Below are 23,380 nucleotides of genomic sequence, written 5' to 3'. Positions count from 1 at the left end.
GCAACAGACACTTCCCTAAATCCCACAGCTGATCATTTCCACTCCCTAGCATAGGAAACTTGTACACTTCAGAATATCTGTAAAATAAAGTTCACATTTCCTTGGGAGAATAAAATATGTTGGAAAGTTGCTACCTAGGATTTGTGGAGTTTTGCCTTCTACCATATTTGCTGAGAGAAAGGAAGGAGAAAGGACAGCAGAGCCTCAGGCTCCAGAGTCAGATGCGAGGATTGAAACCTGTCCCTATTATTTGAAACCATGCCCTATCGGGTGTGATCTTGGTAAATTGCTTCTTGTCACCATGACCCAGTTTTCTTGTCTGTAAAAGTGCACAATGATACCCACCTCCTAGGATTGTAAGGTAACACACAATGTTTGTGGGAAGCGACAGGTTTTTAATAATGATAGCAGTTTTCATTGATGCCACTCTGACACCTTCAGAAAGTCTTCCACAGATGGATATTTGACACATTCTAGTTAGGGAAGACCTCTGGAAAGACACAACTGAGCTGAGAACGGGCAAATTGGAGTGCTACAGGCAGTGACAACAGGGTACTGTGTAGAGAGAGGGAGTTGGGAGGGAGAGACGAGGATAGAGAGCTAGGACAGGGTCTGAGGATGGAATAGCTTCTCTTCGTAAGGGTGTTGGAGTTTCAACTACCGCTCAACTGCAACGAACTTTATTTCCGTAAGATAGCACATGCAAAGATCACTCCATAAAACACTTTGAAAACTAAAGCAGCACCTTTATTTTATACATACAAACAGTATAAAATGTTTACTATGTAAGAGCTGTGTTTTGTTTACAATATATTATATTGCTTCAAGCCAATGCCAAAAGTTCATACATTATATTCCCTATTTTATTGTGTTTACAATATATTATATTGTTTAAATGCCACTCCCACAGTGTTACTTCTTTTCTTTTTTTAATAGTGAATTCTCTGGAATCATGGTAAGGTCAAAATATATTGTATTGAGAGTTTAAAAAGAAGGGCAATTAAAAATGTGACAAATGTCTAAATACATGACAGTAAAATTTGAAATGCTGTAACTTCACGATTAAGTGCTTCATCCAAACCCTTGTGATTTATGCTTGTTTGTTCCATTTACCTTCTCTAACGTACCCCTGCCCTTCCACACCATGGATGCATTGTGATTTTGGAAATTATCTGTCAACTACACACTGAAAAGACAAAATGTTAACCTGATCAACTGCCATAATATAAAATCTGTCCCAAAGCACTGAAACTAGAAAATCTATACCATCATGCTACAGATGTACTTAGAAAACTTAAAAGGAAGAGTAAATATCAGCTCAGTGATTTATAATGAAGCTAATAAAATTCAGGCCAGTATTCTTAACTGTAATGAACATTATTTGAACATTCAACACATGAAAGGTTAACAAAGGCTATGAACTTGGTGTAACTTAAAACGTTTCAGATGTCGGAGTTCACCAGATGTAATTGGATTCAGGTGGATCCTGCCGCTCCTCAGCCTTTTTAGGTGAAGGCGTGTGCTGCCTGAGCCCTGTGCCTGCTGGCCTCAGGGCATGCATGAGGCTGGCTCCGTACCCTGCAAAATTATTCATAGCTTAAAAGAAAAGAAACTACAAAAACAGGCTCTTCAGATTCATTATTAACCATTCAAATGAAATCCATTTTCCCTTTTCAACCCACAGTGAAAGACCACAGCAACCACAAAAAGCTACCTGAAGGAAGAGATGCTACACGTTCAAAATCCCTGTTAAAAGAAATCCATTTTACTAACTCCATCAACTCCGGCTTCCATGGAATGTCTGACTCACTGTGTATTTTGGCCATGCAGAAACTCCTCATGCAAAGTTTGGATGGATATGATTGAATGGAAGGATCTTCTCCACCCAAGGGCTGGGAACAAGGTATCGCTGAGATCTCGAATGTAGGGAGACCTTTGCAGAAGGTTTGACTATTGATTCTTTTCATGGCATTGCAAAACTAGCCTCGATTATATTGTTCAATATAATAACCTCCACTCTTCATATAGACCACACGATCAGGCTATTGCACTAACACAAAATAGGGATTTTGTAAAAATTAAGGACTTTAATTGCACATTTAGAGAAAGGGTTGTAATTTGAACTGACTCATCAGTGGGGATTTGTGAGTTTAGTCGAGGTGGGCATGTATCTATTTCCAGCTCAGTTGTTGGTAAGAAGAGTGTAGCACTGAGTTACACAACTTGAGACCTCCCTTGCTCCTACTTGTGAACTTTTGGAGTTGCTCAGAGCACCGACTCATTTCTACTGATTTCTTAAAACTGATCCCAGACAGCAATCACATTGTAAAAATCTGCCTCCATTTCCCTGTGCATTAGAGTCAAGTTCGGCATTTCATTTGTTCCTCATGGTTTTTAAATGCAAGCATGCCATTAAATACGCACTGAGAACAGAATACTTTGTGCCTGGATGTGTTTCTTTGTATTGTCAGTATGTAGGCTAGTAGCTCATGGGACAGCCAAAACATGAGCCAACAATGTGCTGGAGGAAATCCCTACCCTGCCTCTCGCCCTGCCACCCATGAAGCCCAAACCTCCCTGCTGGTGAGGGTGAGCCTAAGCAGAGAAGTCTGTCTCCAGTATCCTCCTCCCCACTCAGATGCCTGGGTGCCGGGGACCTCCCAACGTGTCACCCCACTGGGAATCTGTTCACAGAAGAACTCTGTGTCTTAGAGCTTCCTTTTTACCACCCTCAAGTTGAAATAAACCTCATTCTTTCTGCCTTGATTCTCTTAGGTAATGTATAAAATGGCTGGGTGGCCTCTCCCAGACACACATTTGCATTTTAATCAAGCACCAGGGCATCTTCTGGGTGCACAGTGCCTTGCTCGGAAGGAGGTAGACTGATGAGGGAGCTTTCAGCCGCACGGTCTACAAGTGGGGTGCTATCTGAAGTTGGCAGACCTGTCAGAATTGTTCATCTATGCTCCACGACACCCCTGGCTTGCCTTCTTTTTGGAAGAGTGCCTGGAGTGTCAGCAGGGACAGTGCCCCTCATACTGTCCTCCCATCACTCTCAGGGGCCACCAGGCTCCAGACATGAGTCCCCGAGGACCTTTGTAGTTGAATCCTGGGATGGGTGGTCTGACCTCATCCCTAGGACTTCTGAAAAGGTCATCTGATTTTGGGACAAGCCTTACAGTTTGTATCCAGTTTAGGGTAGAACAAAGGGTTTGGTTTACTCTTTCCCAAAATAGCTTTAGAAAAGGTTAGCTTTCTATAGGTCTTTTGGTCCAAAGAAGGTTTCCTGGTACGTATGTCCTAACAGGGATACCATTCAACCATCACCACGTGGGTAAAGGGCTATTTTCCAGAGGAGCCACATTTCTTTTTAAACTGTGCCCACCTGAAGCCAATTCAATCTATCCAATCAATTCAGTAGGTGAAAAAGAATGAAGTCAATGTATTAGTGTAGCCTAGATCAGACCCAACTACCTTAAAATAAATAAGCATGTGTACCTACATATAAGTGTATTCCGTATACATAACAATAATATAATGTGAGCATTTTCAAATCAGCACAAAAATAAATTTGAGGTTGAAAAATATAAATGTAAATACTTGTTATCTATTTATATTAATATGAATAAAATAATATCATATATATTTTAAAACGAATATATTTTTCTCAGCAACTCTGTTGATCATTTCCACATTTACTGGGCTACATGCTTCACCCTTCGGAGACCCTTGATCTAGAAAAACATCTGATCTGTGAATGATGTGTTCAATTGTATCCATTATTTTGGATACATGATATGCTAGACCAGCGATTTTCAACCAGCATGCCACAAGAATTTTTAAAACATGCAATATCTGACTATTTAGTCAGGGACACTGACCTCTTTTCCCTTAGATTGTCAAATAAAAAATGACAACAGCCAACACAAGGATAGCATCTGGTGTGAATGCATCAAAATTCTACCTACTTTTTTTTTTGTTAGATGGGCAAAATATGTACTTTTGACGTGCTGCAGAATTGTAGTAGTTAGTCTGTGTGCACCATGAGATGAAAAGGGTTGAACATTGCTGTGCTAGACACATGCGGACTTCTGTTAGTGCAGGGTGTTATAGGCTAGTCTTCCTCTCCTGGAAGCAGAGTAAACAGTGGGTCCAGCTTAGGAGGCTGAGCTCTAGCTGCCGACTACACTGAATCTGCATTGTTTCTTTGGTTCACTTGCAAATTGCCTGTCCCTCCCACCAGAACCTGGGCTCCACTCAGCAGAGCCTCCTCTCCCTGTTCACTGGTGTGTCCCCAGTGTCCAGATTCGTAGTTAGCACAGAGAAGGTATCAACCACGGTGAAACAGTAGTGTTTAGCATGTCTCATTTTGGGTATAAAACAGGCCAGTGGTTTATTATCTCAATAGTAATTTGCTTTTTATCATCAGTAAATTGGGGGAAAAACGCAACTCCATCATAGCATCTCTCCCATACTTCTTAACCCTTTCTCTCCCTCAAAAGAACTCATTTAAAACATACCATACCAGTACAATTTTTAAAGATTTTAAACAGCAGAACTCTTTATGTTAGATATGCTAGTTGATAAATCTTGAATGACAAAATCAGAGCCATGAAGATACAATTCTGCATTTGATTTAAAATCTTACTTTTTTTTCTTTTAAAAAATATTTTATTGATTTTTACAGAGAGGAAGGGAGAGAGATAGAGAGTTAGAAACATCGATGAGAGAGAAACATCAATCAGCTGCCTTCAGCACACCCCCTACTGGGGATGTGCCCACAACCAAGGTACATGCCCTTGACTGGAATCAAACCTGGGACCCTTCAGTCCGCAGGCCGACACTCTATCCACTGAGCCAAACCGGTTACTTTTACTTGCCATTGCTTCCATACTTAATAGACCCATACTTCCAAATCAACCTGTTTTACTAATTTAATCTAGGAAATCTTTGTGGTGATATTTTACAATGAGGCATTCTCTTTACACTCTCAAGCTTAGGCTAAAGTGCAGAGAGCTGCAGGCAGCAGGAGGAAGCATGGGAGAGAAGAGGCAGAGAAGTTGCTTTAATGAAATGGAAAGCAGGCTGAGTTATGAGCTGTCTTTCAGTCTTTGGAGCCAAGAAACAGACGTGAAAGAGGCCATCTCACTCACTTTTATTGCAGTGTCTTCCATGCCAGCCTTCCTGACACTGGCATTTGTTGGGCTCATGGCAGGTTCCGTGTGTCCCACAGCCAGGCTCGCAGACAGCTACAATCAAAGGAGATAAAAAGGATGTTTCCTGAGCTTTCATTTCTCAACAGAAACACACAGCTGTTTTTCTTGCTGTTCTTTAGAATGTGTTAGAGTTGGCTTCATCCCCTCATTTCTTTTTTTCCTGTCAATCTTCAGCTCCAAGTTGGTTTGGGACTTACTGAGAAGGTCCTGAGAGCGATCTTAAACTAAGTTTGATGCTTCTCATTCACAAGAGACACTCAGCAGGAGTGTCTAACTTTTTATACATGTGTGGATTTCATACGACGTTTTTAGTCTACATAAAGGAAACCTATGTGTCCGGGAAGAAAGGTTCATGTCTAGGTAACATGCAGCAGGCACAGAAGTTATGTAGAACAAGACTACGGCTACTTTCATAATCCCTTTCCCAGACCCATGTGTATGGGGTACTTACGCTTTGAACAGAGGTCTCCTTGGTAACCTTTGGAGCACTTACATTTGCTTTTACCAATGCATTTACCTCCATTTCGACAGGGTTGTGGGCATTTGCCTGAAACAGAGAAGAATGCAAGTAAGCAAGGAACTCTGTGTTTCATTCAGAGGTAATTACATTTTTCAAAGAAACTGCCAGGCTTTGGGAGGATAAAGCTACTAAATGGCAGTTATTTCCATTTATTTCAGATTTAATCTGGCTTTGATTCTGCTTGAATTTCTTTTTGGAACAAACAGGCTAGTACTTTTACTTATAATTTTGAATATATATCTTTTACAATTAATGTGTTGCCCAAATGCTATCTTTACATTACTTTTTCATAAACAATATTTTAATTGATTCATAAGCCCTTAGAATTTAAGATATACTAACAGCTGAGATAGGATGACCCGTAAATGATCTTTCCTTTGCGTTCTGAAAGCAGGCTGACACCTGTACCTGATAGCATCTGTTGTAGCCTAAGATTCTCCAGAAAGGAGGGCTTACATGCACATAGTTTATTTGGGGAAGTGATCCTAGGAAACAAGAATGGGGAATGGGAAGAGTGGAACAGAAGGGAAAGCCAACACAAAAGTATGTTTGTGAGTGGGGCATCACTGTGGCAATCGGGTTCTACCCTACTGCGTCCTGCTGAGGATGGCACCTTCAAGTCTCCTCAAAGAAGGGAGAGGGGAGCATCTATTCATCAGCACCTCTGTCCCACTGGTCAAGGGTCACCCCATAGGATAACTTCCTTGTGCTTCCATTCTGCAACTGTGTGAATACAGGTGGTATTTTTTTAGGACTCAGGGGAGTATGAATGGAAAGCAAGAGAACTGGAACAGTTAAGATGAGGTGCAACCAGGTTATTTGTGTGGAAATCTGGTTGTCGCAGTAGTGGCTGGAGTGAAAGGCTGGCTGAGAAAGATGTCAGAGGAGCACAGAAGGTGCCTTGATACCACATCTGTGCATGTTTCTGGAATGTCTCAGATCTTAATAATACATCATTCTCCTTCTTTTTTAAAAAAATCTATATGCCAAATGAGTATGGCTAATGTTTTCACAGATCTTTGAATCACATGATTTTAGAGCTGAATAGGGCCTTAGATGTAAAAACTATATAATAATTTTCTTTTTACTCCAGAAGCTACTTATTATCCCTCTGCAACCTAGAATTTGCCATCCTAAGGCTGAATTTTTTGAAGAAGTACAAGAGAAAGGTTTGTCCACACAGAGCTGAGACCACATCCTGTAACTGGCACAATGATGTTGCAAAGAGCAAACAGCCAGTAGATTTTGGTAGTGGAAGAGTTTGGATATACGTATTTTTGTTATTGTTGTTCTTCTTTTCCACTTTAGCAGAATACTCACTGCAAAGGCCTCAATACATAAGGAGAAGAAATTAAATCTTTATCCTAAAATAACAACCCACCTTTCCTTCTCTAAGTTCTTTTATGGTCAAATGAAGCTTTGAAACAAATGAACTACTATAATAGTTTACTGACAAGCACTATGCTTAACAAACATGAAGTGAATTCCATTATGAAAATCATTTTGCTAAAAACACACTTTTCTTTTCCTTTTACTTATCCAAAAGGACTTTCTTCACATATAAACCAAATGAAGCAGCATTTGGTCATGGTGAGACAATATAGACTTAACGTTGAGATGTTAAAATCTCTCAAAAACCTAGGATGCCATCAGACCTTTAGGTTTTTCTGGTGCATGGATGTTCCAGAAACAGGAACAACCTTAATTATTAAAACAACCTTAATAATAGAATACTATCTTATCATTGACCATTAAAAACCCAAAAGGGTCCTTTTTGCTGGGTTTGGATACAAAGAATAGCGCTTACTATTTGGTTAAGATCCTAACCTTTCCCTAAAGAAAAGGAATACCTAACTCTGAATTTCTGTTTGCATTTTTAAAAATCTGACTCTATCATATACACAAAATTGGATCATATCACAGTATTCTGCAATGCACTGAGGTTTTTCAAGAAAGCAAGATGTGGGACAATACTTACATGCCAGAAAAGATCGAGTACTTATTGTGAAATACTTGGTAAGCTCACCTGAAACCATGTTCTATGAGAAGTGAATGTGGTCACATAGAGAATGATTGGTGGAGAGGACTTTTTCATGGACTCCCTGAGCCTTATGTCTCCTTGGCAAGAGGTTCACGGAAGCCAGGAAGGAGGACATTCTCTCCTGGTTGTCACATGACAGAAATATGACTGCAGGCAACTATGAGAAGGCCACTCCTAGATCAAACCTCATGAAGCCAAAATCTCATGAAGATTGATTGTTTTAAAATTCAGAGGCTCATAAGTGTCTTTAATATTGACTTCTTTTTCCTGAAAATATTTTATAACCAAATTCTATCCATTAGACAGTGGAAAATTGAGTCAACTTGAAAGATTACCAAAAAGAATTGCTGGAGACAAACAGATTTGATTAAGTTTGAACAGTTAGCATTTTTTGGTGGATGAGTCCAGTGAGGACAATGAAATATTGACAAAATAATTAAACTTCCTCCACCCATTGGATTGTGGGATACCTTCAATTTGCTACTCCACTTCACATAGAAAAAGATTAGAAAGGTTTACAATAATTACCAACAGTCATCATCTCTGGGTTTTAGGATTATGGGTGATTGTGATTATTTCATTCAATACTCTAAAATTTTTATAGACAACTTTTATAATCATAAGAACCCATGAAGTTATTTTTAAAACCCATTTACCATACAGTATAATTAATTTGTGTCATTAATTTATTTGAAGGGTCATTAAAAATTTTAGGGAAATCTATACACCTTAAATAATAATAAATATATATTACATCCAGATACCTCTACTCATGGTCTTATTTGTTAACCTACAAATGTTTCTTATAATCAAGTCAGAATGAAATTTGAGAAGATATCAATCCTAATAGAGGCCATAAAAAAAGAAAATATAGATAACATCAACATATATATTTTCACTTAAAAAGACCATAAATAACAAGTGTTGGCAAGGATGTTGGCAGAGAAATTGAAACCTTGTACCTTACTGGGGGGGATGTAAAATGGCACAGCCTCTCTAGAAAATAGTTTGGCAGCTCCTCCAAAAATTAAATATAGAATTAACATACGGTCTGGCAATTCTACTCCTAGAGACTCAAGAGACCCATAGTTCACACAAAACTTATACATGAATGTTCATATAAGCATTATTCATAATAGCCCAAAGAAGAAACAAACAAATGTCCATCAATTGATGAATGGGTAAACAAAATGAGGTTAGTATAGCCATACAATGGACTATTATCCAGAAATTAAAAGGAAGCATGATATATGCTACAATATGGAGGAACCTTGAAAATATCATGATAAGTGAAAGAAGTCAGACACAAATGGTCTTATGTTATATGATTATATGAGCAGGAATAGGAAAATCTAGAGACAGAATAGGGAAATCTAAAGACAGAGAATGTAGATTAGTGGTTTCCAGGGTCTTAAGAAGAGGGAAATAAGGAGTGAATGCTAATGGGTACAGGGTTTTCTTTCGGGGTGATGGCATGTTTTGGTATTAGCTAGAAGTGCTGCATGATTTTGTGAATATACCGAATTGCATACTTTACAATGGTAAATTTTATGGCATGTGAACTATTTCAATTAAAAAATAAGAATACATAAAATAATAGCATTATTTAACTCAAGGAACTGTTTCATCAATGGCCCAGCTATGAGAGAATACTCCAGAATTCAAAGAATTACAAAAGATTGTAAAGCAGTTATTATAGTTGGAAGTTATTTCTTTTATTTGCTTTTAAATTTTCTCTTAATTTCTCCTTTATTTTCTGAGGTATCCCATAAAAACACAGGTTGGTTTTTTTTTAAAAAAAAAAATACATAATTAAACTTTTTGTCTCTATTACACCAGAGGTACTTCTATTCGAGACCTATTTCCACCTTTTTCTGGTAATGTGGCTCCTGTAATTGAAACAGAAAATTTCCTAAAATGATTTGAATATGATTTATGATAGGGATAATCAGGAGCTTTCAAAGGCCCACATTTTTGGTGCAGATAGGGAAAAAAAATAAGAATAGAAAACATTGTCACTGCCAATGGAAAGGTCATAAACCTGAGAGCATGACAGGGCACACTTATATGAAGAGAAATGAGCCCATAAAACAAAGATTCATAAACATGAACCAACTATGCAAAGTCTGAGCATAAGTAAAGGGCAAAATTGAGGGGAGTGAGCTCACAGATACCTTTATCAGAGCTGGGTCACTAATAAGAACAGAACCACATCCTGACAGTTAATTACATGTTCTATGGAAACTTCAGAGGTATTTCATGTGAACTCTATAAAAAATGGTTACTTCATCTAGTACTCATTAAAGTACAAGCCCACAAATAAATTAGAAGTTGAAAGTTAAAATAGGAAGTCGGTTTTATTCAATTTTGAACCCACAACTTCAGAAACTATGACTGTACCAAATGCAGTGGTGTTCTACAGATATAATGTGGCTGGAAATGAAAATGCCATATTCCAGAACCGCCAGAAAAGCAGGGACACAGCACCCTCCGCAGACATGCTCACATTGCTTTTGCGTCTTCCTGAGCAGAGCTTCCATGTTACCTGCCTTCTGGATCATAAAGCCACCGAGAGTGGAGTCGGCTCATTTCTGAGTTTAATAGAGAATGTCAGTGACTTGCTGAGGATTACATGGATGGTAGGTAGCAAAGCCAGGACAGGCAGTTTGATGTCCTGATTGCCAAAACAATGATTATCTACCACATTCTACTTGTAAATTTTTATTTTTTTTTGTATTGGAGCATGGCTAATATATAGTGAAGGCTTAACATGCCCCAATCTTAAGTTTACAGCTCCACTATTTTTTTACATAAATAAAACACTCATGTGACACTTCATCAATCAAGATACAGAGCATTTTTGGCAGCCCATCAAGTTCCTTTGTGCCCCAACCACTACTCTGGTTTCTACCATCATCCATTAGTTTTGACTGTTCTTGAACTTCATAAAAATGGAATCATGCAGTATGAATTTTTTTGTGTCTAGCTCCTTTTACTTAACTTCTGTGCGAGTCATTCATGTTGTGGTGTGTGCTATTAGTTTGTTCTTCTTTATTGGTGGGCACCCTTTCTTCTCCTTTTTCTTGAGTCTGCCCTTTTCTCTTAGATGAGCTACTCAGCTCGGGAACCCATCTAAGAGAAAAGTTTGGGAAATGTGGCTGTGAGTAGAAGAGAAAAGACTCTATTGTGTACAGGTAGTTGAGCAAATGCCAGCTGTCTCAAAGCTCTGGTCTACATCTCTAGGCTGAACTACAGGCTCTGCACATGAGAGGGGGCCAAAATCACCAAGAATAACGCAGCATGCTGAGTAGCCCACACCCAGACGTAACTGAGTCAGAGAGCCTTTGCTCTGAGTCATCTGAACTGAGCTATGCCACTCTGCCCCACCTTTAGCCAAGTGAATGGGGGCTGAGTGTAGTGAAAATAAACCACTGGCCTGAGACCTTGGACAAGCGATTCATTGTCTCTGGGCTTCAGATTGCTAACATAAAGGGTTAGATGGAATTGCTAAGGTCCCTGAAAATAAAAGAGAATGCAGAGGGCCAATACTCACTTATTTCACACTGTTCTCCCTCTAGTCCTGGAGGGCAAATACACTTTCCAGGGTAGAAACAGGTCCCTCCATTAAAGCAGGTAGTTGAGCAGTTCGCTGTGAGAATGATAACAGGGTATTGCGTTAGATGGTAGGTTAAATCTAAAGAAGAAAAAACTTCACTTACAGTTAGGTGATACTTTGGAGGCATCTGCTTCTCACCCATTTACCTATGTAGTAAAGTACACCACTTTTCAAATACAGGAATTGGAACCAACTGGCTGACCATATGCAGACTCCAACAACCTAATAGGATACCATGCATGCTCTATAGTACCCACCCCGAGGGGTTACATCTTAGTGGAAAGAGGTACAGTGTGTAAAAAATTATTTTTTATTTTCTTATAAATATCTATACCCTTAAAAGAAGACCACTATAAATCCCCTGCATTTTTTTAGAAATTCAAACATTGCTTTTATGTAAAACAAACATAAAGCTATATGGATAGCCTGGTCGAGCCTTCAGTCGTTATGACCCTGGCTCTTTATTATATAGATTCTTGAGCCAGATTTGCCTTAAAAGCTGTTTGCAATAGTGAAAGGAAGAAATACAATGTCTAAAGGGAAGTAATGTCCTACTTCCACATACTGCTCCGTGGAAAACACCCCCCTTCCTTTTTTAAGCTAAAGGAAAAGGAAAATGAAGAAAACTTTCAAAGTTGAAATAGGTAAAAGAAAGAGAAGTCCTAAGTATTCAGATCCAACAAAGGAGAAAGCAACTTTTTTTCAGAATAAGAACAGAGATTCATCTTATGTAAAAGGGATTTTTAAAAATTTGACTTTTTATGGTGTTTGGAAGAAAGGATCACTGTACTCAGGAAGAGACAGCCTGCCGACCCTCGTGAGGCGCCATAGGCAGGGAAGTGGCAGCAGCATGAGCCAGGGATGAAAAACTTGGGTATATTATTGTGGGAGTCCAATTCACTGGGCCATCCAGGTAAAAATCGACTGTGGGATTCGCACTAAACCCTCTCTCAGTGTCAATGTCTGAAATTTGACTGTTCACTGGCACCTAAAATAGAGGGAGGATAGAAATGGGGACAGGGGAGGGGAGAAAGGAGCAAATATCTAAAAATAGACAAGTTGGCTCATTCTATAAAAGAGATTAAAATAAAAGCTTGGATTCTCAGATTCTCAGCAATTCCAGTTATATAGCCTATTTGTTCTTGTCCTATATAAAACAGGCCAAAGTTGGCTATAGATGAACAAAAGCTGAAGTAACCTTCCAGTAGGAAAATCAGAAAGGCAATCCAAAAGTCATAAGTGTGTGCTTTCTTTGTGGAAAAGAAGTCCAACTAGAATGTTCTGTGAATATCATAAATGAGAAATGTTTTTGTTTAAAATCCTAAGTATCTCTCAGCTTAAGACAATGATGTACTCATTTAGGCAAAATCAAGCCTCCTAGCGTAGAGGCAGGGAGAGGCGGGGTGGCAAGGGAGGGGAGCAGCAGCATTTAGGTATAGGATTCAGAATTTGGATTTAGGAGAACCGGCTGTTAGAGTTTCCTCTTTGCTTCTTGGTGCTAGGATTGTTAGGGCTGGAAGTTGAGTCTGTGAGTGCATCCTGTCTCCCCACTGGTCCAAGCTTCTCCTGGCGATAATATGATGTGAAAACATCAGGATCAGTGCCCACTTGGCTGCAGCCCTCTGGGCACTGTCCCTTATTAACATGTAGAATGCAGTGAACCTGGGAGCTTATTTGAAAGTTACAGAATATCACAAAGCTGGTCATAGAGTCTGGCCACACTCTTAGTATTTGCATAATATGTTACTGTCCTGACCAAGCTCATCAACATTTCTGCTGTGCGATCATTCTTGACCAGAAAATTGAACCGCAGACAGTAAGTGACTTTCACAGGCACGGAGCGTACGCAGGCCAATACTTAACTACTCAGTTCCTGAAATTTGTGCCTGATGTTCCAAGAGCAAATGAAAATTACTCTTTAATGTTTCTTTAAATATATATAGAGCTAAGGTCTAGCTCCATGCCAGTAATTAAACAGTTTTTCAAAAGCTCTATATTCACTCTAAACAATAAAAGCATTTTTTGTTGAGGGAGTAAAACAATGTTTTTTAATGTTTCCTGGTCTCTAGTGAGACCAAATGAAATTTCAACAGATTTTCTAAAAGAATTTTAAAAATTATTTGGAATCTAACAAGGAAGAAAACTTTTCATTTAAAGGTAAAATATTTCCAAGTGTAAAATGTACTGGAATGTAGATATTTTCCTTCAACAGTGATCATGTAGTGTTTGTGAACCCATACCGATAGAAAAAACAATGCCACTGACATTACACTGTGCAACCTACATCAATAACAGCCATATCTGGGTAAGCAGGGCTCACAAATGTTGTTAAACCTGTTAATGCCTGAGTTCCTTATTCAAATCTTTGAAGGATTTGCTTTATTTCCTAATAGTTTCAATATAACATGAATTTAATTCAGCTTCAAGAAATGCCCGATTTTGAAACAGCAGAGATGCTGAATGCTAAATTTAGACAAGTAAAAAAAAAACAACAAAGATTCACAATAAAGAATTTTACTCACTGGCTGTTAATTATTATCAGTGTCATCAGTGCTTAATTTTTATGAATACAAATTTTTTAAATTGTTTCTAACTCAATGCTCTACTTTTAAAAGATTATCTACACTAATAAAAGAGGAAGATGTAAATTGACCATACCTTCGCGATGCCCACCAGCCAATCAAGAGTGAGTATGCAAATTAACACAACAAAGATGGCAGGTTAATTTGCATACGCAGGCGCCAAGTGGCCAGGGACATTCCTCACCTCCCCAGCTGCTCCAGGCCTCTGGGCAGTGTGGGAAGGCGGAAAGGCAGCTCCAGTCCGGAGCGAAGGCAAAAAGGCGGCTCTGGCCTGAGTGAAGGCGGTGCCGGCAGCCAGGGGAAGGAAGGCCCATTCTTGCACGAATCTTCGTGCATCAGGCCTCTAGTTTAAAAATAAAAAGTAGAGATGGTCTCACATATTATCTCAATTAGCTGTGGGGTGGAGGATCAGGGGTCAATGGTTAATTTCCAGTTAAGGAATGGGAAAAGCAGGACCTACAGGGATATTGAGATATTTGCCCAGATCCAGAGTGACTCCTGGAGGAACCAGGACCCGAAACAGGTGGCCTAAGTGTCAACATGGTACAGTGGAAGACATGAACCAAGCCCCTCAAGCTCTGTAAACCTCATTTAACTGGAAAAGTGATGGGTAACATTTTACATATCTCAAAAGGTTGTTGGGAATAAAGTCAGATAATTGTATGAAAGTACTCTGTATCAGAAAGTAGCAGGCAATTTTTATTCTGACTCATGCTCTTTTCTTTAGCTTTTCTTCCTTTTATTATTTATTTTTTAAAGCTGCTCATTTCAGTCTTAATTGGTGCTAACTGCATTATCACTGAAGAGACATTTCTAAAAAATAACACTCATTTTATTTCAAGCATATATTTATTTTTAAAATAGTGCTCTACTCATGCAACGATTACTTTTAACACAAGGACAATTTCATTAAATGCATACCCTTTGCAGTATATTATTTAATCTTTTTCCATAAAAGATGTGAACTGGGCAAAATAGGTATCTTGTAAAGAGTATAAATCATTCAATAATAGTTAGGACTGAGTTTGAGTTCACTTTTTACGAGTAATTCTGGTTGTGATGCTGCATTATAGGAAGGTGGAACCTGATCTCTCAGGGATGTGATCTGTAAACAGAGCATTGAACTGGGGGTCAGTGGACTTCTAGGTCAGGCAATTTGGAGCAGGTTGTTTCATCTCTGTCTTAAAAAACTTATTAGGACCTACCAAAAACCCATGTGGCAGGGACAGCTAGTTCACAAAAATCCAGCTCCCCTTCCATACAGTTGTCAGTGGAAGACAGCTGTTCTGCCAGGGATGACATTTCTCCTGCGTGCATCTAGGGAGAACCATGGGGTTAATTCCTACTATGGAATAGGTATGGAACTTCTGTGGGTCACTACTGAGCCAGGTGTGTGTGTGTGTGTGTGTGTGTGTGTGTGTGTGTGTGTGTGTGTTTTGTTTTTAAGCGGTGCCTGCTCCAATCTCTATTTCTCTGCTTATTGGCTGGATCCAAAGAGCTCCAAAACTCTAGATAGGACCACAGACGGAAGGCCCCAGAGTCCCTGAGTCACCGCATGGAGCAAAGCTGCCCTGCCCACTGACCAGGTAGGTAATTCCTGCACAGGAGCATTCTGTAAGTGAAAATAAACTGTTACCGTGTTAAGCTACACTATAAGTTGAGGTTCAAGTTATTATAGCAGCCAGTTAAGTGACACACACTGTTATTAAGAGTGATGATATATTAAATATGTCTTTTATCAAACATTTAAAAAGTAAATAGAGCCCTGGCCAGTGTGCTAAGTGGTTAGAGCATCAGCCTGGGCACCAAGGGGTCAAGAGTTTGATACCCAGGGGCAAGTACCTGGGTTGCAGGCTCGAGCCCCAGACCTGTCGGGGCATGTGTGGGAGGGAACCAATTTGTGTGTCTCTCTCACATCCATGTTTCTCTCTGTGTCTCTCCTGCTCCCTTCCTCCCTTCCATTCTCTCTAAAAGTCAATGGAAAAAATATCCTTGGGTGAGGATTAATAAGAAAAAGCAGAAAGGTCCGTGTTCTTTAAAAACAACAACACCTGTTACCTTTATCACAATTGACTCCATAGAATCCAGGTGGGCAGATGCAGAAACCAGGAGTAACACAAAGCCCGCCATTCATACATCGTGGTGTGCAGAGGGCTAGTAGGGAGAGAGAGCTCTGATTAAGGCCAAGTAGGGTTTTGGGGCAGCAGCATTATAAAAATGTCAATGCGATAACAGGTCTACATTTTCAAGCTTGCTGGTTGACTAAAAAACTGTCACTCTTAAGAGATGTAAGTTCTCTAAATTAAAATTTATTTTTGTGCTATAAATAAGACAATGTTTTTTCATATCAGACTATTTTTTTAACCATTTTTATGGAAGAGAATTTTGGAATTGTTCTCTTTGAATGACTGATGAAAATTTGCCCAGAATTATTATTTCAACTAAAAGATGTGGTCTTAAGACTGTAAATATTTTTTTCCTGCCGTATTTCCTTGATTTTCTAAAATAAAATGCAAACAAGACAAATTCTTACTTCTTGAAAATGAAAAATATATTCATTATTTTAGTCAAATAAACTCTTAGTATTTAAGTATATTGTGGTTAATACACATTTTCTCTTTATCTCTTTTTTTCATATAACTTCCTTAATAGTGATTTCACTTAAATGGATGTACTCACTACACAAATGATATTCATCTTTTTTTTATTTTTTGCCTTAAAGAAACTTCATAACTCAGGGGTAGACTTAATTGTGAATTAAGTTACTTTTAATTGGAGAAGTAACCTTCAAATCAATCAGAATACTAGCTTTTAAAATGCAACTTAGGTAGAGTGAAAAAAACTCAAAACTTTTATAAGATAATGTCAAAGTATAGTGTATACAATCGTTAATATTTTTCGGGGTCAGGGCAAGGGAGGAGTGGCCACAAAAAAATGTAGACATTGCACCAAAGTTCTCTGACCCTGTCACCACATATTTGGATTTAACAAAAAACCATTCCTAGACGAAATAATTTTCAATAGCTTTTCTGTGACTTTTTGGAGATTTCGTCAACCCTTATAATGAGACCAGAAAAATGATTTCAGGGGATGTGTTAAAAGTTCATATGGGGCTCCTGTGTGACCTCCATGTCCTTAGGGAGCAAGCCAGGGAAGTGTCTTTACCTTTCTCACAGTGAGGGCCATAGAATCCATCAGGGCACTCACAGACACGCCTCTCATTACAAAACCCTCCATTTCGGCACCCTCCTGGGCATTCAGCTTCACCAAAGAGAAAGAAACAAGATTAAGTGGACACCTTTGAAATGTTGGGTGAGCTACAGCGAGCATGAAGAGGGAGTGGTCATTTTCCCACAGTGCACCAATGATCATAATTCGTTGAATACCGATACTTCTACCCCTTTCTCTCTAAACCACTTGGACTTCAAGTCTTCTTCAAAATAAGATTGTGTATCTCCCAATCTGACTTCGAACAGTAGGGGACTCATGGAAGAAGGCAAAGGAAGCCTTATTCTGCCGTCATCCCCAGCTATCAATCTACTGTACCTGCTTAACTTCATGCTGAAATGAAATGAATGACCATGCTCTCAATATTCACTCTCAGAGGGTGGAATGATCTCTTGGTGCATCTTTACAGCACGGAAAGTTTCCAGAGCTTAAATTCTACGCTGGAAAAGTTTGTACCAGGATGGGAAAGGAGCCAGGCCTGCATGCTTAAGTGGGCATCCAGAGTGTGGGGATGAGGTGCCTTTGCCTGGTGGAGATCGCAAGCATAATGGTGGCACCCTGTCCTCCATGGAAGTCAGCAGCACCAAGCTTTGGGCAGGGGAGTGGGGAGTGTTGCCTTGACGGGTGGCAGTTGATGCTATGACTGCCAACCTTGCTATGAGGATCCAGAACAAGAAAAGGGGGGAAGTCATGACCATACGTGAGATACCCCTGAGGACTCCCAAAGGATGCATTGGATGAGGGGAAGGAGGGAGGTAGAAGGCAGGGCATTCTGAAGGAGGTATTACAGTTCCTAAAACAGGAGTGGGGCCAAAGCAGAGAAAGTCTTTATAGGTACAGTTACTGGCCCCTGTGTGTACCACCCTCTCCTCCCATTGGTATGATTATAATTACACTAACATTTACCTACCTACCTACCTACCTATAATTTTTGACCCAAATCACACCTGGAAGCCTTATGAGCTTTCTCTTGAGTCACCATCACTGATTACCTTGTTGACACGTTTTAAAGAAGATAGCATTCTGAGGCGTTTGTAGGATGGTGTTGCCTTCAGAATTCATTACAATCACATTCACTTCAAATGCTGCTACTCCATCTTGTTTTCCAAGGCATGGGAAACCAACTTGAACAACTAAAGAAAAAGAAAGTATTAAGAAATTGTTTATCCATTCCCTTCCAGTTTTACAGAAATCCTGGTAAGAGAGACAAAGAACAAAGCAATAATGTTCACATTTCATTATTTGACGTCCTTGTACCTCCACTGAAGTAGGGAGTGCATTTTGATCATCTGGACATTCTCCACAGAACTTGTACATGATGCTGGGTGGAGAAAGAATGAATTACCCTACTAATATGGAATTGGGGATATTTTGTTTGTAGTCTGGCTTGTACTATCCAAAAAAGATTTTCTCTGAAAAGTAAAGGTACAAATAGGCAGCATAGATTAATTAGTCAGGGGGAGAAATTTAGTGGGTGTCTTCACCAGCTTCCATATAATCCAAAAAACAACTAAAACTCAGCATTTGAGAATCCATTAAATAAAGCCCAAAAGCAATACCCCACTAGTTCACTCTGTGTGCTTGAAAGTGACAAAGTACCTTCTTTGGAAATATTCTGTAAATCAAACTAGACTCCAATCACTGAACTGAGTTAATGAAGTTAATATTTTCTCAGGCTATTGGTTAATATTAAGAAGTGTCCATATCTTGGGGAATCTAGAAGAGAGGTTGGTGTGATTAAATAATCTCATGATAGCCTTATTTCTAATGGTTTAGGTTCCTAAAGAGGAGGCCACTTCTTTTTTGTGAGTCTAGTCATCATTTAGGGTGTGTATGTGCTGACTTAGGAACTAACGGTGCTGAACAGAGAGGGCGAGAAGGGCACCAATGGTGGGAATTGGCTCAAGTCACTGACTGAGAGACTGATCATGTAAATTTCTAAAAGCCACTTGGTTATCATAACATATCTACTGGGACTGATCTAGCTGATCCATTAGACTTTAGTTCTTCCTTAGAAATAGGAAAAAATATGGCTAAGAGATATACACATGAAATTTTGCTTCACTTTGTTTTTGTGTGGCAGGTAATAGCTACTGCCAAGTTTGGGAAAGGTATACAAAGCCAAGAAAAATCCTTTCCCTTTAGAGTTTTCATAAGCCTTTCCCTTAGGTTTATAAGAAAAAATGAGCTGGAAATTGGTCTGCTCTTTTCCATATGTCACTACACACAAGCTTGGTCATACAATCTTAACGTGCTTTGGCAACCAATACTCCTCGCAAGATTTTGGCATTGTCACTGTTCATTACTTTTCCAATCTCAAAGTAACACGGATTTCCAGTCCTCCTTAACCTTAAGATATTAGCATTGCAAATAATCAATTATGTGATGAAAAGGATATACAGATATTTTAACAGAATAAAAAGAGAAAGCTGAAGGTGTGTCTGTCCCCATTGAAAGCCTTGGTTTCATAGAAACATGAACAGACTGTTAACCTCAGAGGGAAGGTGGGTGGGAAGAGGTCAACCAATGAACTTATATGCATATATGCATAACCTGTGGATACAGACAATATGGTGGTGAGGGCCTGCGGGGGGCGGGAGGAAGCGTGCTGGAAGAGGTTAATGGGGGGAAAAGGAAGACTATGAAATACTTTCAACAATAAAGATGGGTGGAAGGAAGGAAGGAAGGAAGGAAGGAAGGAAGGAAGGAAGGAAGGAAGGAAGGAAGGAAGGAAGGGAGGAAGGAAGGGAGCCTTGGTTTAATGAAATCTTATATATGAAAATTCCAGTTTACAAAACACAAAAAGCTATTGTGGGGATTTCCACTTCAGCTGGAAGCAAAGGAGCTGATGAAGGATTTCTTTCACCTGTTAACTCTGTTATAATTTTCACTTTGTTCAATTATACATTTTTATTTTTCTCATGAATATTTTTGGCTTATTATTAATTAAATTTATTGGGATAACATTGGTTAATAAAATTAAAAGTATTTCATAGTCCTCCTTTTCTCCCCATTAACCTCTTCCAGCCCGCTTCTGTCTCCCCCCTACTCCCCCACCCCACAGGCCCTCACTACCATATTGTCTGTATCCATAGGTTATGCATATATGCATATAAGTTCATTGGTTGACCTTATTGGTTTCAAGTGTACACTTCTATGATACATCATCTGTATAGTACATTGTGTGCCCACCACCCACAGTCAAATCTTCTTCCATCACCATCGACTACCTTTAGCTCAGCGGTTCCTTCGAATCAAGCCTGTTCTCATGAATCCTCAGCATGGATAGGTAGGCCAATAATTGCCCCAAGGTAAAAAAAAAAAAAAAAAAAAAAAGGTGGGGGGGAGGCGGGTAATGGAAGAACCTGAATGGATACTTAAAGATAGATCTTTAAGAATCTTCCTCATCACATGTCATTATCCACACTATTATGTTCCAGGTATATCTTTTTCCTGGACCTTATTCAGCCTCCACTTTGCAACCCTCCCAATTATTTTAAAGAGGCTTTCAAGTTTTATTTTAGCTTTCAGAATATTGGTATGCAAGAGATGTTTGTAAGTAAATGCTTTGTTACTGTTTATCAGCATTGTTAAGAAGAACTGCTAGTTTGTCCATGTTTTCAGATGTGCTAAAAGCAAACCATTTTCAAATCTGGCTAAGGTACAATTGCATGTTCACATGCTCCAATCATCTGGGGGTGCTTCTAGAGAGTTTGGAGTGCTCGCATGAAAGTGTGTGATTTGCTAACCTGACCTCTAAGTCCGTCAAAGTGAAGAGATGCGCAGAGAGCTCCGGCCTGGGGTTCTAAAACAGATGGCTCTGAATCATCCCAGGGGAGAAAAACCAGGATGTAAAATCCAATAGAAACTTCAAGGAGGAAAACACCATAAATAACTTTCTTTAGGGTTTTCAAGATGATTTTTCCCTCTAAATGGTTAAATACAAGTTGGAGTCAAAATACAGACCAATTCATTGAACAGGTGAAGCTTTATTGAGTAATTACTATGTGCCAGTCACTGTTCTAAACAGTGAGGATACTGTAGCGGGAAAGACAAATGAAAACCCCTGCTCTTTTTGGTGATTATGTTTCAGTGATTTATTTTGAAGACATTTTGTGATAGTAAAATATTTTAATCATTTAAAAAATCTAGAAAAAATCTCCATTCATTGATAGACACTTAGGTTTCTCTGGCTTGGCTATTATAAATAATGCTGCTATAAACACGTGGGTGTAGATATCTTTTTGAGTTAATGTTTTGGTTTCCTTTGGATATTTCCTAGAAGTCAAATTGCTGGATCCTACAGTAGTTTACTTTTTTATTTTTGAGGAACCTCCAAACTGTTTTGCATAGTAGCTGTACCAAATTACATTCCCACCAACAGGGCAGAAATGAGCCCTTTCTTCAAATCCATGCCATCATTTGTTATCTCTTGTCTTTCGATAATAGCCATTCTAGCAAGATGGCTATGAGGTGATGTCTCATTGTGGCTTTTCTTTTTTTTTTAAATTTATCTTTGTTGTTGAAAGTATTACAGATGTCCCCCTCTTTTTCCCTACTGACTCTCTCTACCCAGCACCCATCCCTCCCAGGCTTTCACCACACTATTGCATATATGGTTAATCTCTCCCCACCCACGCACTCCCCACCCCTGCCTCCCATCTGAGATTTGTGAGTCTGTACGATGCTTCTATGTCTCTGAATCTATTTTGTTCATCAATTTATTTGGTTCATAAAATTCCACATATGAGTGAGATCATGTGATACTTAAGCTTTCTCTGACTGGGTTATTTTGCTTTCATTGTGGTTTTAATTTGCATTCACCTAATGACTCATAATGTTAAGCATCTTTTCATGTACCTGTTGACCTTTCCTCTATCTTCTTTGGAGATATGTCTACTCGGGTTCTTGGCCCATTTTTAAATTATTTTCTTTCTGCTATTGAATTGTATGAGTTCTTTATATATTTTCGATATTAAACCTTATCAGGTATATGGTTTGCAAATACTTATTCCCATTCCATAGGTTTTCTTTTCACTTTGTTGATGGTTTCCTTTGCTATGCAGAAGCTTTTTAGTTTGATGTAGTCCCACTTGTTTATGGTTTATTTTTTTGCTTGTGTTTTAGGTGTCATATCCAAAGAGTTACTACCAAGACCTATGTCAAGGAGCTTTATGCCTGTGCTTTCTTCTAGGAGTTTCATGGTTTCAGGTTGTACATGTAAGTCTTTAATCCATTTTGAGTTCCTTTTTGTGAGTGGTGGATATGTTAGCCTCATCTCAGCAACTGACTCTACCCAGACTAGATCACTTTCCGTTCCCAAAGATGTGGCCCACCCCCACAGGGCCTGACTGCACACCCACCTGCTGTGCGGAGTGCTCTTTCTCCTCTTTCTGTCCAGTGTCCTTCCACTTACTTTTCAAGATGCAAATTAAACTGCACCTGCTCTCTGGAGCCTTTCCGAACACCCCCTACCTATGTCACTTCACGTACCTATTTCACAAACACCTCTCTCCATGATTGCATCATAATGTCATGATTTAGTTATGATTCTGCAATCTTTGCTAGACCTGAGATTTTCAAAGGCAAGGACCATACCTATTTGTTTTTTGTAATCTATGCATCAAGTATTTGTCTGTCACAACCTAGGCACTGACAGACACAAAGATATACCTCATGGGAGACACACCCATATCCTTTATACACACAGGCATACACTTGCACATATACACATGCACACTCACACTACACAGAAAGAGACAAGAATTCACCATAGACAGTGGGAGATATAGGTGATAGGATATTAACAACATGCACCCAGAAAAACACATGTATAAAGAGAAAGAGACATTGAAAGCAGAAAAAGCATAGTCTCCACTTCCAAAGAATAATAAAAATGTGAAAATTACATTGTGCTTTTACAACAATAATGACTAGAGAGCCATTTTTACCAAAAGATAGATGAAATTAGGCCAGATGCTGTAAAATCCAATGTGGTCTAGGTTGTATAATTGAAACTGAGGTACATTAAAACAACTCAGAAAAACGAAAGCAGATTGCACATAACTCACATGGTGTTCAAGTACACAATGATGTGTGATGGATTGTATATAAACAACCTCTTCTACAGAAGTAAACAACAAACATATTCTGATGAAATACCTCTTCCACGCTGAG

At 39.1% G+C, this 23,380-nt stretch overlaps 1 protein-coding gene across 1 annotated transcript in view; it reads right to left on the bottom strand.

The window, feature by feature from the left end:
• Positions 1 to 722: 722 nt before the first annotated feature.
• WIF1 (WNT inhibitory factor 1) overlaps positions 723 to 23,380 on the bottom strand; it is a 72,120-nt gene continuing 49,462 nt past the window's right edge. Inside the window, exons 4-10 of the mRNA XM_036300155.1 lie at positions 18,196 to 18,336; positions 17,141 to 17,236; positions 16,034 to 16,129; positions 11,331 to 11,426; positions 5,668 to 5,763; positions 5,154 to 5,249; positions 723 to 1,578 (exon numbers count right to left, since the gene is read on the bottom strand). Coding sequence (XP_036156048.1) covers positions 1,457 to 1,578; positions 5,154 to 5,249; positions 5,668 to 5,763; positions 11,331 to 11,426; positions 16,034 to 16,129; positions 17,141 to 17,236; positions 18,196 to 18,336 — 743 coding nt within the window. The 3' untranslated portion in view covers positions 723 to 1,456. The remainder of the gene's footprint in view (positions 1,579 to 5,153; positions 5,250 to 5,667; positions 5,764 to 11,330; positions 11,427 to 16,033; positions 16,130 to 17,140; positions 17,237 to 18,195; positions 18,337 to 23,380) is intronic.

Source organism: Myotis myotis, unplaced genomic scaffold (assembly GCF_014108235.1).
Source record: "Myotis myotis isolate mMyoMyo1 unplaced genomic scaffold, mMyoMyo1.p scaffold_m19_p_3, whole genome shotgun sequence".
NCBI lineage: Eukaryota > Metazoa > Chordata > Mammalia > Chiroptera > Vespertilionidae > Myotis > Myotis myotis.
Note: the sequence above shows the minus strand (reverse complement) of the source record. Positions and strands in the feature narration are given on the sequence as shown.